This window comes from Lynx canadensis, chromosome B3 (assembly GCF_007474595.2).
Source record: "Lynx canadensis isolate LIC74 chromosome B3, mLynCan4.pri.v2, whole genome shotgun sequence".
Taxonomy (NCBI): Eukaryota; Metazoa; Chordata; class Mammalia; order Carnivora; family Felidae; genus Lynx; species Lynx canadensis.
The window spans coordinates 84,314,763-84,334,364 of record NC_044308.2 but is presented as its reverse complement, the minus strand read 5'-3'; the positions used below and the strand labels follow the sequence as shown (position 1 = coordinate 84,334,364).

The 19,602-nt window shown below is 35.6% G+C and overlaps 1 protein-coding gene across 3 annotated transcripts in view; it reads right to left on the bottom strand.

Annotated features, from left to right (window-relative positions):
• Positions 1 to 6,358: 6,358 nt before the first annotated feature.
• The window catches only part of SRP54 (signal recognition particle 54), a 39,966-nt gene continuing 26,722 nt past the window's right edge, over positions 6,359 to 19,602 (bottom strand). For all 3 annotated transcript variants that reach the window (XM_030318931.2, XM_030318930.2, XM_030318932.1), the window contains 5 exons: positions 17,590 to 17,663; positions 17,264 to 17,372; positions 11,713 to 11,883; positions 8,956 to 9,051; positions 6,359 to 7,862 (listed from right to left, as the gene is read on the bottom strand). In XM_030318931.2, coding sequence (XP_030174791.1) covers positions 7,771 to 7,862; positions 8,956 to 9,051; positions 11,713 to 11,883; positions 17,264 to 17,372; positions 17,590 to 17,663 — 542 coding nt within the window. In that variant the 3' untranslated portion in view covers positions 6,359 to 7,770. The remainder of the gene's footprint in view (positions 7,863 to 8,955; positions 9,052 to 11,712; positions 11,884 to 17,263; positions 17,373 to 17,589; positions 17,664 to 19,602) is intronic.

The window sequence follows — 19,602 nt, the reverse complement described above, 5'->3', positions numbered from 1 at the left end:
AGGGGCGGGGCCGGACGGCGCCTCGCCCCCCACTCCGGCTTGGCAGACCGCGGCCTGGGCGACTCAGCGACCAGCTCGCGTGGGGCGGAGCGAGGAGGGCCGCCAGCAGCACCGCTTCCGGCCCAGCCCATGTCCGCAGCTCTCGGAGCCGCCGCCTGGCACCACCGGTGACGTCATGCCTCGTACCTGCACCTGGAGCTTGGCCTTGGGGATCCCGGGGCAGCCATGCAGCAGCTGCGTTTTGGGCAGTCACCCTCTCAGATCTTGGTCTCTGCACTTGTAAAACCAAACAGCCTTGTAGTATGCTTCAAAGGTTTGTCAAATAGATTTTAAGATGTACGGCTCATGCTGCATATTCCATACCTAACATGGATGACAGTCTAGCCAAAATACCCGTAAAATAAGAGCCTGAAAGGTAAATTTTGTTTACACTTCTCTGAAATACTTAAGTATAACTAGAGAAAAAGTTAAGTGATATCTGAAGGAGGGCAAAGGGCAGCCCCAAGGTTCCATTTTGACAAATACAAGGCATATTTTTATTATGTTTTAGGAGCGTGTGTTCGTGTATAAGGGGATTTTTTCCCATTTTTCCCAATGTTCAACCAAATTAAAGTCATGATTGCACCGATTACAGTATTACTTAAACTAGTTGGAGCATTTCCAGCTAAAATTTTTATTGTAGTTTTAGTATGAAAGTTTTCACACAAGGTTTTGTGAATTGTAGAGGTCAAAAATAAAATACATTATTTGGGCCACAGGGAGCGTTATATACTTTAAATTCCATTTTTATGCCAGTCAAAATCCAGAAATACTCTCCAAAGTTATGGCGTAGTGTATCTGTAATTCTACCTGACCCCAACAAGGTCCACACCCCTGTAATCTTAAATATTCCCTTCTCTCTTGTACAAAAATTGTTTTTCCTTACTCTCTGCTTAATATTTTTGTACACTTCTATCCTGCATGTAACTATAACCTAAAAAACCAAAAACCTTAAAGACAAAAGTTGAGTATTTGAAAACCAACATTTTAATAATTGGGAATTCATAATCCATTTTCTGGTAATAAAATCAAGTTAGCTTGTTGCTAAGGTAAACAGGTTTTAGTAGTATGATCTGAGGCTGCCTAGTGTCATTAGCAAGGGTTGAGACAGTCCAAAACAGCAAAAACAATCTCTGCAATAAACTGAAAAGAAAAAGAGCCAATTGTTAAAGACCTTATGATTTGGCTTTCATAAACAAGAACAGTTCTGCATTACTTGTATTCAAAATCCCTTTCCTCTTAACGACATCAACGATATTATTTAAAAATTTTGTGGAATGTTTACAAATGCATGATTTTATTTTGCAAATTGGTAATTAAACATCAAATTACAATTTTCACTGCTGAAGCAGGACTTGTGTTCATAGTTTACAAGTGTATTTCTTAGTTAACTGAAAATTCAAAATGCAAGTCATATCCCAATATGAACTGGAAGCATTTCCTAAGAGTTACTTTTTTAACACAAATTAGCATTTGAAGGGCAGTCTATTACAAATGAAGGACTGATAGCAACAGAAAAGCATAGAAATTCTAATGGTTTTATTTTGGGCATTAACATTTTTGTCATTATTCCAGACTGTCATAGGTCAACTAAAAGTGGGCAAACAAAGCAATATGTCAAATCTTTCCTTCATTTACCTTGGTAGTGTAAGTTGTATTATATCACTATGACAAAAAAAACACATCCAGATATTAATATATCTACTTGAAAACATAATTGTGGCCTAAATTTATCACTTAATGGTGCTTATAGATCTAAAAAGGTGTAGTTGGATCCACCTATTTCTCTGAAAAGCTAGGAAAACAAAGCTAAAACTTGATAACCAGGAATGTCCATCAAATAAAACAACAAGATTTTCTTATGGTTTTATCATAGCTACATACATATTTTAATAGAAAATGTTTTTAAGTTATCCCATCCCTCAAATAAGGGATCACTATCAATGACACATAAGAAAAAATAAGGTAGTAAAACGAAAAATGCACTTTAGGTTGATTTTAAGCATAAAAAAATTTTTAAATCATAGTAGTGGCTTCACTTATGGAGCCCAGATACTGTGCTAAGGACTTTCCTTGTATGAACTCTTCCTCACTTCTAACAGCTGTGAGGTACTACTATAGTTACCAACATTCTACCGATGAGGAGACAAAAGCTTAGAGAGAGTAAGAAACTTACTCATGGGGCTCCTAGGTAGCTCAGTCAGTTGAGCATCTGGCTGTTGCTCAGGTCATCGATCCCAGGGATGTGGGATCTATCCACACGATGGGCTCCGTGCTTAACGTGGAGCCTGCTTAAGATTGTCTGTCTCTCACTCTCTGACCCTCTTGCCCATGCTCTTACTTTAAAAAAAAAGCAGGGGGTGGAAGGAAGAAAGAAACTTGCTCATGGACACAGCAGGTAAGCAGCCAAGCAAGGATTCAAAGTCAGGCAGTTTGCTTCTGAAGCCTATACTCTTAGCTACTCTGCTCCTCTGGGAAAGAAAATGTCAGAAAATGGGCTCTTAGGGGCAGAAAATCCCTACATCAAAGGTGAATGTGATAGATGAAAAGATGTGGAGGCAAATGATCAAAGTGTGTATATTTTTGAAGTCTATTCTAAGATACAGCCATTTGCAAGCCCTATATTTAACAAACAAATGAAAATACCAAGTGAGCAGGTTTTATCTGATGCCATGTGAGCACATTTCTTCTCATTGCAATTTGGTCAGATTTTTTTTGTCTCAAGAATAGACTACTGATATTCAACTAGCAGAATCTTTTATATGGCATTAGTCATAAAATATTAGGTTCTTTGTATACTCTGCCTAAACACAGTAATCTCAATGTTGAAAACTGTACATATTAATCCGAAGTCCGTAGAACACTAGGAGTCTTCTGGCAATAATCAAAAAAACAAGTATAAAGCTGTAATAAGGATTGCAACGGGGCACCTGGGTGGCCCAGTCACTTAAGCGTCTGACTCTAGATTTTGGCTCAGGTCATGGTATCATAGTTGATGAAATGGAGCCCCACATCAGCCTGTTGGCAGTGTGGAACCTGTTTAGGATTCTTTCTCTCTCTCTCCCCCTCTTCCTCCCTCTCTCTCTCTCTCTCCTCTCCCTTCCCCTTCCCAGCTCTCTTTCTAAATAAATAAATAAATAAATAAATAAATAAATAAATAATAAAAATAGGGACTGCCACAATTAAGGATCTTTCCATGTAACGTACAGGATGACTATAGCTAACACTGATATACGATATATAGAAAACTTAAGAATAAATCCTGAATTCTCATCACAAAGAGAAATTTTTTCTCCTTCTTCTTTTTTATTGTACCTACATGAGAAGATGGATGTTAGCTGAACCTATTTTGGTAATCATTTCATAATATGTGTAAATCAAGCTATCATGCTGTAACCTTAAACTTATACAGTGACCTATGTCCATTATTTTTCAAGAAAACTGGGGAAACAAAGATGCCATTTATCTCAGGGCAAGATTATCCACTGTTTCTCTTTTTTTTTTTTTTTTTTAATTTTTTTTTTCAACGTTTATTTATTTTTGGGACAGAGAGACAGAGCATGAACAGGGGAGGGGCAGAGAGAGAGGGAGACACAGAATTGGAAACAGGCTCCAGGCTCTGAGCCATCAGCCCAGAGCCCGATGCGGGGCTCGAACTCCCGGACCGCGAGATCGTGACCTGGCTGAAGTCGGACGCTTAACCGACTGCGCCACCCAGGCGCCCCCCTTTTTTTTTTTTTAATTTTTTTTTTCCACTGTTTCTCTTAACACAGTAAGAAGGAAACTGCAGAAAATCAAGAGACACGCATCAACTGAAGGTTTTCACACTTCCTATATTTTGAGTGTGAAGAAACCAGCAGATATTTCTTGCACCACTTCTACCAGAAATGAAATTCTGACCCCCTTAATTGATTTCCCAAAGTCAGAAATTATGGACCCGTGAACATATCCAATAACAACTCTTACCTCTTTTGGGTCACTGAGGAACAAATTTCTCTCATTCAATTATAAAATCATAAAAAGCAAGCAAGCATGGTTCATAAACTATGCAGGTAGGCAGACATTGCATGTTGTCCTCACTGATGCAGACAGGAGACCTATCTGTAAAGAAGCTCACAAAACTTTAGCCATGTGTTGCTTAAAAATATACCATAGTCACAGGGTATTACTCCCTTCTGCTTCCCATGAGAAGGTAAAGCCTTTATGCCCCAGTGTCAGAGGAGGTAGGAGATTGTCTAAGGATCAGGTTCATCTGAATTATCCTTGTTACAGGTAGGTACTGCTGTGTAATTACTTGACTGTTTTTCCATTTAGATTCAACTGGTACCAGGAAACGCATTGTTTTAGGCTGAGAGAACCCTGTAAGCCAAATGAAGCTAAAAGATATATGCTTTTCAAATGATAATTTCAGATGGAGAGAAGAAAAGTAATGAGAAAATTGCAGATAGTAGCATAGGCATGCCAAACTCCAAAGAACTTGAGTGGCACCACATGCATATTATCAAAGGAAATACGCCATAATCACCAGATTACAAGGTATATTTTCACTTTAAAAGTATCTGGAAATTACCTCGTACTCAGTATACCCATATCAGAGATACCAGGTCAGTAGAGACAGGGCCTAGATTCTTGGGTTAGCAACTACTTGACACTGAACACAAAGTTACTCCCCTCTAATTGCAAAGTATGGGAAAAAAACTATCATAGCAAAATTTCACATCACATCAACAACTATTTAACAAAGATAACTCTTAGACTACTCAACTCTCTAGAAGTTAAATTTAAATTAAGCCCCCAACATAGGAGATATAAATTCATCATTCCTGTAACTCATGACTCAAAAGCAAAGAAGATGTTAGGCTCAACTTTAATGCAATGGCTTAACATCGAGAGTATGGTAATTGGATATTAGAGCAAAATTTTGAAGATGACCACTCCGTTTCGAATCTGGTAAATACAAGCAATGAACAAAATTATCTAAATATGAGGTGTGATGATGGATTTCTAGTTTTGGATATAACTTATTTGGCTTTATTAAAATTATTTCTGGGTTTTAAGGAAGATCAAAAGTTACATACATCTTGTTATTATTTAGCCATGGTTCTCACAGATCTAGTTTTTATTAGAACTTATTCAATTTCCTTGGTTACTCTCTCATACAAACTGTAAAATACTTGCTTTTACCACATACACAAGCATCAAGCTAAAATTCCTTTGCATTTAAATGCTTTTTCCATTTTTTACTGAAATATTTGTATGTACTAAAGCTATATATAAAAGAAATTCAATTTTATTTTTATATTGTGGCTTTTTAAACCCTCTACATTCACTGAAATAAGGTATTAATATTATATGTTCTACCTATATGAATATGCATAAAATTTCCTGCTTTTGTTACCTCTGTAGATCAGTATTTATTGACAGTATTACATTTCTTTTTAGCTACGTGACACTATACTCAAGATAGTATATTACTGCATGTCAGACCTAGGAACTCTTCTCATTATAATGTACTGTATTTATCTGAACAAAATAATGATTTATATAAGACACTTTGAAATCATTTTTACTACATATGAAAGGTACTTAAATTTTTTCCAATAAATTACTCCATAAAATTGCAATACATTGTATATACTTACCTTGTATCTTATATGCCAGCAAATACGATACTTCCAGAAAAATACTGACATCCATCACATGAAATTGCCCACTAATTTGCCCTTTGTTGGTATTATAGTTTGTTGAAATTAATTTCCGAGTTTTTGTTTTATAATTACATAAGCATTGTAAGCTTAGGAACTACACCTAGTTTTATTTTTGTATATATTATAATAAACTTCAGGAAGAATCCAATGTTATACAATAGTAGATCTACGTAGGGGTCTAAGTTGGGAATATAACAGGTACCAAAAAGCTTAGGAACCAATTTTAACAATAGTGAAAAATAAAAGGAAATTTGGTCAAATTATTTATGCTGTCAAACTTACGTTGTTTGCACTTGGACAAAAACCGTGAGAATGGAAGGCTAGCTTTTGCAACTAAAGATGTCATATTGAGGAATTAATGAAATCAGAAGTTTAGAGAGCATCTCCAGTTCCCTCGTCTTACCAAAGAGGAAATAGAAGCTGAATTAGGTGTTCTGCTGTCCTTTGCCACTGTTATTTTTGCTTCTGAAAAATATAATTTACACCAGACACAAAAAAAACTTAAAAGCAATACCTTAGTCATAAAGTTTGGCCAAGTGTCTCATTTCCTTTTTTGGTCAGAGTGAAAAGTGGTACCCCGAGGACAGAAATCACAAAAATGCTTGCCCAGAAAAGGTGGTATGCATCAGTTTAATTAGAAACTAATTTGGAAAACAGCATTTTCTCATTGTCAAATTTCTATAGCTGGACCTTATGACATTTCTGCAGAGTACAAGATACATCATTTATATAGGGTATACAGTGTTTTATAGGAGTATGCTAATTTTTAGCTGGTAAAAATAATTTAGTGGTATATAAAAATCTGTGCCCAAGTAAACAAGAAAATCTGTTGCACTCTTTTTGTAATTATTTTTAAAAGATACTTTGGCTTATAAGACCTTTTTGAAACGCTTGAGTCATAAAAAATACTATAAAAATATCCTCTACTACTACTAATCAATCCTGTGCTGAAGATCAATTCACTATAGCTCAAAATACACAACTATACCATATCTAGTCTTCATGATCAACAATGAATAAGTATAATAATTATTCTAGTATTATTAATTTCATAGCTTATTTAAAAGCCACTTTTCTAAATGTACTGTGCAGCAATCCAAAGTAACCAACAACCAGATCAACCTTGTCATGGTCTCATTATTTTTAATATGTATTAACAGCCTAATATATGCAATTATTTTCCCATTAGGAGGTCTATACATTAACTATTAACAAAGTACATCAGTTTCATCAAACAGATTTTTTTGGTGTGTAAGAAACAAAATTGGCTTTTCAAAAAAAACCAAATATTGTCATTAAGTCTTCAAAAATATGAGATAAGAAAATGGAAGCTATATACAAAACATTATATTGTAAACTAACCAAATTCACAATTTCAATTTAAATGGCAGGCCTAAGATTTGTATGGCAAAATTACCGTAATTATTCTAAGTTAAACAAAAATCCCTAATACTAATGGTTAAATTATGCTATGATATCTCCAATTAAAGGTATACATGTAGGACTAGTTTTAAGTGACATAGCAATTGGTTTTTCTGTCTGCCTTTTAATGTGATACATTGATAAATTTAAATCATAAGAAAGTTAACAACCCCTTAATTTATAACGAGTTTGAAGTTTATTTTACAGCACTTTTATTGAGACATCATGTAACTACTGACCAGGACTGTTTACAAATGTAATGCTTGGCCTTTGAGACAATTAAAAACTTTTAAGTACTAAATTTTACATCATGATTTGTTTAACTTAAGAAGTATTATGGTGGTGAACACTAACAGAAGAAAATCTAAAGCAAAAATAGAATGATTTCCACAAAAACTATATATTCCTCCCTTATATCAAAGGGAAGGAGAAAAGAAGGAAGGAAGAAGAAAAGGAGGGGGAAAAAAAGATGAGAAGAAGAAAAAGAGCAAGACAGGCAAGAAAAATACTTTTTTTTTTCCTGTTTGCAAAAAGGAGGGAAACTCTGAGGTCTCAGCAAATAATGTAATCAACTGAGTCAGTTTATATTAAGGCATCTTCTTTACATATTATTGAATCCCATCATGCCTTTCATATTGCCAGCAGCACCCTGTTGAAACTGCCTCATCATTGACTGAAGTCCTGCCATACCACCTAGAGTGAAAGTAGAGTAAATTCAGATAATTATTATGCAGAACTTGAAACATTACTTTTGCCTAAGAAGTACTTTAACTTCTAAAAATTTACTGGGATCTGACTGCAATTTGGTCATCAGCCTTAAAGAATAAACCAATTAAAATTTTGTATTATCACCAATATCCTTATCTGTAAAACAGAATGAATAACATATCTCATCAAGTTATAAGGAATAAATGAGATAATATATGAAAGGATCTTAGAACAATACCTGGTACACAATAGGAAGTCAATAAAACTAAACAAAAAAATTTTTTCTGGGAAGTCCAAAAGACTCTTGTTGTAAATCATGACCAATTCAGGGGAGTAGAGGAGTTGTTTCATAGGACTTACAGGAAGAAAAGAATTTACCATTTATTGAACATCTGTATGCCCAGAACTGTACTAAATGCCTTCATATATATTAGCTCACAATGTCCTGATGAGCTATTATCTGTGATTTTACAAAAGAGGAAAGTGAGTTTCAGAAAGTTTAAGGAACTTTTCATAGGTCACATGGCAAAAGTATAACTGGGTTTCAGAATCCTTATATAATTTCAAAGTCTCATTGAAAATACCCAGATTCCAAACTAGGGCAAAAGGTCTTCAAACATTAACAGAAGATGATTAAGTATCTTGCTCAAAAATCACACCAATGGGGCGCCTGGGTGGCTCAGTCAGTTAAGCGTCCGACTTCGGCTCAGGTCATGATCTCACGGTTTGTGAGTTTGAGCCCCGCGTCGGGCTCTGTGCTAACAGCTCGGGGCCTGGAGCCTGCTTCTGATTCTGTGTCTCCCTCCCCTCAGCTCCTCCCCTGCTCACACTCCGTCCCTCTCTCAAAAATAAATAAAGATTAAAAAAAAAAAAATCACACCGATGGCAGCAGAAGAGTAAATAAAACCTCTGTTATATAGCACTATTACAACCATTCAACTTAGAATTCAGATGGCCATTTCCCTAAACCATACATCTTTGAACAGATTTTCATAGTATCACAACAGAAGGCTTATTAAAACTCAACCTTTATAAATTAAAACTGTATGTTATAAACTGGCAACAATTTTATATTTACCCATGTGATGCAGAACTCTTGGATCCATCATTTTGGCCATTTGTTGATTCAATTTTGCCATCTGTGACTGACTCACATTCTTAGACATGTCACCACCTGAAAAAAAAATAAAAAGGTTTTGAGTCAATGTAGAATGTAAGAATGTAATATAATCAGCGTATCAAAGAAAATTTTATGAATTGAGTAAAATTTTTAAACAATCACCCATAACCTTGGGTATTAGGTTATTACCCTAAACACATTATTTCTATTTATACATATTCCCTTCTAATCTTTATCTCAATTACATACATATTTTTGAGAAAGAACAAAATTCTATATTAAAATTCTATATTAAGGGACATTCAAGGGACTTTTTAAGGGCTATTTTTGTTAAAACTGTATCCAGTGGTTATTAACAGTAAGCTATAACAACAATTGTTTAATAGTCATACGGGAGAATGCTAAACAAAAAACTGACTTTATAGATAAGAGTTAATCAGGAATGAGCCTGGATTGCTGGTAAATGAATATGAAATAATGACTCTGAGAAAGCATGAAGATTTGCATATATCTAAGAAGCTATTAAAAATAATGAAAAGCTTCAGACAAGAGAAAGACAAATAATGCAACTCCATTTACCAATGAATTTCCACACACTTGGTTGAAACTCCACAGGAAAAAAGGAAGCCAATAAAAGAGATGCACTCTGAGGCAAAACAGGAAAGAGCATCCTTTAAGAGAATAGCTGCTGTGGTCTTAAGAGACAGGAAGCAAAAGAGATCATCGATGTAACAATAATGAGTAAGCAGAGCTGCTTCAAGCAAAATTATTTCAAAGGAACATAACTCTGGTGCTTCTCAAAAGTATTTATGAAAATGAGCATCAAAGCTGACTAATCTGAATAAGTTATATGAATTAAGATATATGAATGAGGGGCGCCTGGGTGGCGCAGTCGGTTAAGCGTCCGACTTCAGCCAGGTCACGATCTCGCGGTCCGTGAGTTCGAGCCCCGCGTCGGGCTCTGGGCTGATGGCTCCGAGCCTGGAGCCTGTTTCCAATTCTGTGTCTCCCTTTCTCTCTGCCCCTCCCCCGTTCATGCTCTGTCTCTCTCTGTCCCAAAAATAAAAAATAAAAAAAAAAGAAAAAAAAGAAAAAGAAAAAAAAAAAGATATATGAATGAAAAATATGTTTTTATAAAACATGGTAAAATCCGTGAAAAATTTTTCATGATTAATAAATCTGTGTCAAACATGAATTCTGTGTCTATTGGTAAACTGTCATATGTATTTGTTTCCGAGGACTTAAAACTTCTAAAAGAATATCAAGAGCTTGGTATGACAAGAATGTGTGCCACATCCACTGCTTATTTCATTTTGATTGTGCCTTTACTGAGTAATCAGTGCTTAGATCTGCAGTTCTATCAAGAATAGTCAGCGTTATTTAGGAAAGATGTTAAATTGACATAATGTGTTTAATAATCACAATCTGAAACAGCATGTGATGTTAGGAATTACAATTTTAAACATGTTAGTCTAACTTTTCTCCCTGCCACAAAAAACAAAATAGAATATAACAAGCATGGAAAATAAGTGTCTAGGACAAAAGGCAGTAAAAACTTCTATATGTAATATAGAACAATACAGAAACATAGAAAAAAATTTTAATATAGAAAATATAGAAAAAAAATGAGAATAAATTTTAAGAGAGGATTAGGACAGTTGATTAACTCTGGAAAAGTAAACATCTTTTTGCTTTATACAGTACACAGCAAAATAAATTTCAGATGGGATAAAGAGTTAAAAACTAAAACCAAAATAGAAAGTATAGGTGGCTATTGTGGTACCAACATGGAGAAGGCTTTTATGAGTATAAAGGAAATCAAAGAAAATGATAAATAGGCTTGGCTACATTAAAAATGAAAGCTTCCTTTCACTAAAAAAAGTAAATAAAAGTAAAAGGCAAATGAAAACTGGGTAAAATATTTGCAGACACAAACGAACCATTTTAAAGAGTTACTACAAAGCAATAGGGGGGAAAATGAGACAAATAAACAAGGAACCTAAGAGGTGATTCACAAAAGAAATTCAAACCAAAAAATGTATGAAGAGATGTTAAACTTGAGTGGTAATTTAAAAAACACATACTGAGAAAACATTTAACCACCAATTGGAAATAATAATTACAAAATTCGTTCAGCATCTACTATGTATCTGATCAAAATAGACAAAATCCCTGGCCTCATGGAAGACTGCACAGGAACTGATGCAGGAACCGATACTGATATAGGAGCAAATGGATCAACATAAATAACCATTGCACTAAACGAAGATACAAGCATACCTGGGAGAGTATTCAGTGCTTCAAAGTTATATTTTGAAGAATATTTGACAATACAGAAAAATAGTCATGACGTATCAGAAGAAAGCACTCATTTACCAAATGTTATTTAAAATAAAACCCATAGGATTCTCTGGAGAGAAAAGGTAATGGGTGCTTTAAGATTTTTTTCTTATTCTTTCTTATATGCTCTAAATTGTCTTTAATATATATTACATCATAAAAATAAAGTCATTAAATTTGTTTTTTTTTAAACATTAGTATTTATTACTTTGAATGTGCAAACAGATAAATCACAGATCACATTCAAGTAGTACTTGAATATAACATGAAATTCAGCAGTGTTTGCCAATCCTGGTAGCACTCCTGGCTTTTAATTTCTCACCTTCTTTCTTTACTTTCAATACTAACAAAAGAGGAGTTTGTTACTTTTCTTACCTTTGAAAAGTCCTTTGATACCTCCCATCTTTTTTACCATCTGTGCAAATTTGGTATATTGTGTCAAAAGTTCTTGAACATCTCTAGTCGACACACCTGATCCTCTTGCCACTCTTTGGATTCTTCCTGGTTGTTTACTAAAAACCTTGGCACCATCAGTACTGTCAAGTTCTGCAGACGAGGATTAATTACTATCACTTACATACAATTAACATTCATTATCAAAACAGTTATGTACAAATACCTCACACACACGAAAACAAAATGATGAAGTCACCACCAAATTTAACAAATGTTATTATCATCTGCCATGTTTGCATCTGATTTTTAAAAATTAAACATGGAATATATTCAAAAGAACATTTATAATATTCATAAGCTATGAAAACAATAAAACAGGGGCTCCTAGCTTAGTCGGTTAAGCATCTGACTTGATTTTGGCTCAGGTCATGATCCCATGGTTCCTTCACGGGATGGAGCCCCGCATCAGGCTCTGAACCCACAGGAGGTGCTTGCTTGGGATTTTCTCTCTTCTCTCTCTTTGCCCGTCCACCTGCTCACATGTGCTCTCTCCCAAAATAAATAAATAAACTTTAAAACAAATAAACATGTACTCACCCCACAGTTTAAGTAAAATAGAACATTCTGAAAACCTTTGAAACCCATGTCCACTTTTTCCATATCTCATATCCACCTGCTCCTCAGAGCATATATTAGAAGCATAAGGTGTCTTTCAAAAAAGAAAACTGCTCATTTCTAAATAACTAGTAACACTTAAATCACAAATTTAGGCACTTAAGCAAGTGGAAGTAGGTAGGCTCTACCTATCATCAACAAAATAATGGTTATATTTTTTATAATCAAGTAATTATTATTAGTATTTTAATCCTTTCTATAACATAATGAGTTAATTCCCTCCAGCATTTTTAGTTTTTAATTTATTTTTATTTTTTTAAGAATAATTTTTTTAATTAAAAAATTTTTTAATGTTTATTTTTGAGAGAGAGAGAGACAGACAGAGTGCAAACGGGTAAGGGGCAGAGAGAGAGGGAGACAGAATCTGAAGCGGGCTTTAAGCTCTGAGCTGTCAGCACAGAGCCTTACATGGGGCTCGAACTCACAAGCTGTGAAATCACTACCTGAGCCGAAGTCGGACACTTAAACGACTGAGCCACCCAGGGGCCCCATTTTTTTTTTTTTAATTTTTAAGTTTATTTATTTTAGAGAGACAGAAAACACATGTGGGAGAGGGGCAGAAAGAGAGGGGGAGAGAGAGAATCCCAAGCAGGCTCTGCACTGTCAGTGGAGAGGCTGATGCTGGGCTCAAACTCACGAACTGTGAGATCATGACCTGAGCTGAAGTCAGACGTTTAACTGACTGAGCCAACCAGGCGCCCCACCCCTTCAGCATTTTTATAACTCTATGAGTATGATGTGTATTTCTTCTGGCTTTAGCTGCATACAATCTCAGGAACAGGATGGACTTTAGTCAAAATTTCTATTATGTCTTCATTCTCTCTACAACATTCCCCAATAAATGGTCACCTAGCCTCCATCTTAATATCCCCAGGAGAGGTGACCCAGTATCTGAAATACAGTAATCTATGCCATTCTAATGTACCTATAATTATGGAAAATATTTCCAGGGCACCTGGGTGGCCCAGTTGGTTAAGTGTCCGACTCTTGATTTTGGCTCGGGTCACGATCTCATGGTTTGTGAGATCAAACCCCACGTCAGCATGGAGCCTGCTTCAGATTCTCTCTCTCCTTCTGTCTCTGCCCCTTCCACACTCATGCACACGTGCATGCACACGTGAGCACTCTCTCAAAATAAATGAATAAACTTTAAAAATAAATACATAATAAAATATAGTAATCTATACCATCCTATTATACCTATAATTATGGAAAATCTTTTCACATATTAAAATGATGTATGTTTCTATGGCACTTCTTCCTATTTGCATACATGTCTCCTTGCCAGGCACAAAGAATAAGGCTTTCAAATATTCTCAAATATTTGAGAATTTGAGAGACTATTTCAAATTCTTGTGAATTTCCTCTAGGTTACAAATAACATTTCCTAAATATATCTTCTAATTTGTCTATGCCCTCTAAGCATATCATCCAGAAGTGAACTGAAATCCAGGTGAAATTTGATTACCAATGAGATATAAATAAAGAGCAAATTGTCTCATAATAAACTTACAGTCATTAAAACCTAAATCCATTTCATAAATGCAGCTTTTAAGCCCCATCTTCACTATAAAATATTTAGGAAATATGCATTCTAAGACCTCAAGTGTAGTGAAGAAAAAGACACGCTAATAACAGCATATCATGGTAAGCAACATGACAGATTTAAGCAAATAGCAAAAGGGGACATAATTTAAAGAAGAAAGTCAGGAAAGGCTCCATGCTGATGGTTTCTCTTTAACTGAGTAACAAGGTAACTCTTGTCCTAAGGGACAAGTATGAGGTTAAGTAAAGAAGAGAAAGCAAGGGACATTCTAGGAAGCAGAACATGGATTTCTAGAATAAAAATAGTTTTTTGTAGAAGAAACCAAGCTTGGATAAGAGCTGAGATTTAAAAAGTTCCAAAAGTAGATAAGGACAAGATTATAAAGAACTTGTAAGCCAGGTTTAAGAGTTTCAAATTCATTATGACAACATTAAAGAGCCACTGAAGGAGTTTGACCCCAGAACTTTCTATATTTAGAAAGACCATTCTTGTGGCAATGAAGAATACAAACTGAAAAGAGGGATGAAAAAGAGAAAGGGAAATGTTAGGAACCTATGATAGCAATCTAGGTAAGAAATGATGGGTGTAAAAAAAAAAGAGAGGGAAATGATGAGTGTATGAACTAATGTAGGGGATTTAGAGACAAAGAGAAGAGGGAAGATATGAGAAATATTAAGGAAATGGAACTCACTAAATCTAAGATAATGTTAAGGTTCCTATCTATTCCCCTAAAAGTGGTAAAATACTGATAGAAGTAGACTGTTTTAAGTTAAATATGTATGCATACTATAATACCTAAAGCAACCATTAAGAAAACTATTCAGGGGCGCCTGGGTGGCTCAGTCAGTTAAGCATTCAACTGTTGACTTCAGCTCAGGTCATTATCTCATGGTTCCTGACATTGTGCCCCTCATTGGGCTCTGTGCTGACAGCACAGAGCCTGCGTGGGATTCTCTCTGCCCCTCCCCTGCTGGTACTCTGTCTCTCCCTCTCTCAAAATAAATAAATAAACGTGAAAAAAATTTTTAAAAATCAGACAAAATAGACAAGGGACAAAGGAGGTCATTACAGACATTATGATAAAAAGGTCAATTCACCAAGAAGACCCAACAATCCTAAATATGTATTGTACCCAACAAAAGAGCTTACCTGACAGAAAACTGACACAACTAAAAGGAAAAAGTTAGGCACTTCAATACGTTTACCTCTGTCATCAGTTGAACCACTAGATAGAAAATCAGCAAGGACACAAATCTAGGTTGACCCCAGTTTCTAGCTTAGGTGACTAAGTAAATAGGTATCTATTAGATAGATGAAGCGTCACTCACCAAGGGAGAAAAACTACATTTTGGATCTGTGCCTCAGAAAACTTTCAATTATGTAAATAAAGATGTCTGTCCACCATTTAGTGAGCACCTAGAAAGGAAGTGGTCCAGAGTGTAGACTCTTGAGCCAAAATGCCTGAGTTTGAAGCCCAGTCTCTCTACTCTGTAGCTAGTATCCTTGAACAAATTACTCAACTTTCCTATATCTCAGTTTCCTAATCTACAAAAGTTACATAATAATGGATTTTAACCCCAGAACTGTCTCTTGAGAGTGACTGTGATAATTAGATGGGTTAATCTATGTAAAGTGCTCAGGACAGTAGCAGGACAGAGTAAATACTCCAATTATGGCTGCAATTGTTAATTCTACATACAAAACTTTTCACGGTGTTAAAGATTCAGAGATGAGAAAGATACAGTCTTATCTGGGTTACTACGAAAGCCTAGAGCCCAGGAAAGAGGTAGAGAATACAAAAAATAATCAGTGAAGCAGTGGAGGAAGCACAGATGTGGATGAATTATTCAAAGAAAATGAGCAGAATGAGAAGAAGCATTGGCAGAGGACAAAACTTGTAGTATGTATTCATTTAAGGGACAGGCTGGGAAAGTAACTGAGTTAACAAGAAAAGTAGGGTAAAAGTGGGGAGATGATATAACAGAAGCCAAGAAAAAAAGGTGATTAACAACAGTCAATGTTGTAAAGGTCAAGAAAAAGACTGAAAAGGATCCACTGGAGCAGCCCAGCAGGTTATTGGAAATCTTAGTATCTATTTCCAAGCAGTGGTAGGGACAGAAGTCAGATTTCACTAGTTTGAGAAAAATATAAACGGTTCTTTGAAGAAGTTTGACTGGAAAGAGAAAAAGAATAAAAAAGCATGAGAGAGAAGTATAGCTCAAAAAACTTAATGTTTATATGCTGATGGGAAAGAAAAGTCAAAAGATGAGAAGAGACTAGAGATCCAGGAAAGAATTGTACTGAAGGAGACCTAAGGTCCTTGAAAAAGCTTGAAGAGTGGTTTGTGGCTGCCACAATTGTATTGGTAAGGTAGCCAATGGTTAAGGAAGTTCAAGGCCAAAAGCCTGTATTTCTTTGTAAATGAAGTCAGAGGTCAAGTGGTAGAGTTAGACCTAAAAACTGTTCGGCATATCTTCTGGGCTGCATCAGAAAGGGTGCTAAAAAACTGGAAAAAAGATAAAGGGGTCATAGTACTATAAATGTTAACGAGCTAAGGATTACATAAAAGACCTGGAAGTATAATGCAGGATTACAGAGAACAGTGTATGTCTTTCTTCCTTCCTTTTTTTAAAAAAATTTTTTTATTTTAGAGAGAGAGTACCCACACGCATGGGAGACAGAGAGGGAGAAAAAGAGAGAGAGAGAGAGAGAGAGAGAGAGAGAGAGAATCCCAAGCAAGCTCCATGCTCAGCACAGAGCCCAAGGTGGGGCTTAATCCCATGACCCTGGGATCATGACCTGAGCCAAAATGGAGACTCGGATGCTCAACCAACTGAGCCACTCAGGCACCCGGAGAGCAGTGTATCTCTAATAAGACTGAAGCCCGAGAGTTTCAGTATAAAATAAGTTTGTAAACATTGCTTAAACTATCTTTCTGATAGATTCCCAATTCATGTTAGTATATGAGAGCACTAAGGAGACTTATAATAAATAATAGTTTTTTTAACCCATAATTCCCCCAAATTTATTTGATTACAGAACTCTCCTTTCAAGTTATTTCCATCATCATCATGAAGAGCTAGTGTTCTTTTCATGAAACTCATTTGGAGAACTGTATTAGACATTTCTCTCTCTGATAAAGTCAATCCAGTAATTACAATGCTTTGAGTAAGAGCTTTCAAAGGGCTACAAATCTACCTAACAATCTTTCGATCTAAATTTTTCCCCATCTTATCCACAAGAACACAGTGAATCCACTTGTAAATATTCAGAACATTGTCCTCTAAATCAAGTAATCTGCCATCTTACCTTGATCATTCATACTATCCATTATCGTCATTAATTTCTTTAGCCTTGCCATTGACTCCTGTTCATTTCCTTTGCTCATAAAATCTGTTCCAAAACCAGGGATCATCCCCTAAAACAGATATATTTAAACATAAAATCAACAACAGCTTGAGATTAAACTGTTCACAATGTTCACATTTAAGTACTCAGCTTTAATTTTGACACTAAGTTTTTAAAGCATTTTTATGCAAATAGCAAAAATAATGAAAGTAAATGCATCTACTCTTTAAAATTTTAATGAAAAACAAAAGAAGATGAAAATAAACAAATTTTTTAGGATAACTAACCAAGATCTGACTGAAGGGGCCCATTTTCATGATATTTTGAAATTGTTCATACATGTCTCGCAACGTAAACTGACCTGAAATATAAATTATTCAGATATATTAGAAGGTGTACATTTCCATTCAATAAAATTAATCTTTTCCTTAGTCATGGGTTCATCCTGAAGCACACTTACAAAACATCTAATCAACAAATATTCCTGAGCAGTTACTCTGGGCAAGATCATAGGATGAATGCAGTACAGAATACACAGATCCTATCCTAGAGAAGTTTACATTCTATCAGAGAAAATGGACAACAACAAACAACAAAAAACACGAAAATGAGGCAGATAAACTCTACCCACTAGGGTGACTAAAATTAAAAAGTGTGACAACACCAAAAGTTAAAGAAGATATGGGGCAAGACATGGAGCAAGCAGAATTCTCATATACTGCTGGTGAGAATGTAAAGTGGCAAAAACACTTTAGAACATCATTTGGCATTTTATAAACAACTTAGCTATCTGTGAACAAGAAAATGGAGAGACTGTGGATGAACTACTACTCAGCAATTAAAGAACAAGCTACAGGCACATGCAACTACATGGATGAATGTCAAAAATATGATGCTGAGTCAAAGGAACCAGGTGGGGGAAAAAGGAATACTCTAGGATTCCTATACTATGAAGTACTTACTGGCAAGGAGAATAAGCAAGCTTTCTAGATAATGGAAATGTTGTTTCCTGACGGATATGGGTTATTATGCGTTTGTCAAAATTGATGGAATGATACCCTTAGGATCTAAGCATTTCATTACATGTAAATTAACTTCAATTAACAATGACAAAAACATCCAGAGTATTTTCTATTTATGTCCTAAAGATATAAATGGAAAAGGTATTTGGTTTTAGCCATTCTGAATTTCAGTGGCAGTACAATATTTTAAAAGAAATGTTACAGCAGACAGCTAGAAATGCAGAATTAAACAGTGGTAGAAAAAGTTAAGGCTGAAATATTATTTGGTCATTATATATACATGACAATTGAAGCCATGATAACAAAGGAAATTCACTGTCATGGAACCCAAGTGAAGAGTTTGAAAACAAAAGAAAGATAACACTTAAATATTGGGAACCAAGGGAAAAAAGAAAGGTTACTAGTTTTGCCCTTGGTGACCACAGAAATGAGTAGAATGCTAAGAGCAGAAGCAAAATGCAGACATAAGGAGAGACCTAAGAGTCAAAATGTAGACTGAGTAGGGATACTTTACCCAGTTTAGTGTGGTAGTGGAAGCAGCGGTAGGACTGTTCAAGATAGAGGAAGGCAGGGGAAAAGAGCCAGGCCATGAGGGACAGATTCATTCATTCAATAAATATTTATTAGAGATCTACTAAGTGTCAGAAACTGCTAGATACTGTAAACATAAAAGGTGGGGAACACAGCTATGAAACTTACCTTCACCTTCAAGCAGGGAAGACAGGTATCTAATAATTGTGATGAATGATACAAAAATTAGAGGGCGCGATGGAAACATAAAGCAGAGAGTTCTCAGTCCAGGGATCAGGTAAAATGTCCCTTTTAAAGAAGGAGAAACTTAAGTATGAGTAGGAGCTGCCCAGTATGGCTGGGGAGAGGAGGGTGGAGGCAGGAAGAAGATACCTAATAGGCAAAGGCACAGAGGAGACAGATAGCAATGTACATTTAAAAGCTGAGAGAAATTCAGCATGATTGGCACACAGAATCCTATGGAACAGCATCAAAAATGATGTAGAGGATGTGGGCTAGATGGTAGAGTCACTTTTTTTAAGGATTTTATTTTTAAGTAATCTCTATACCCAACATGGGGCTCAAGCTCACAAACCCAAGATCAAGTTGCATGGTCCTCCAACTGAGCCAGCCAGCCAGCCTGATGGTAGACTCATGTAAAAACATTCTAAGGGCAAGGGGAAGCCACTGAAAGATTTTGAGAAAGGCAGTAGTAGGATCAGACTTGCATTTTTGAAAGATCATTTTGGCTGCAGTATAAAAAATAGA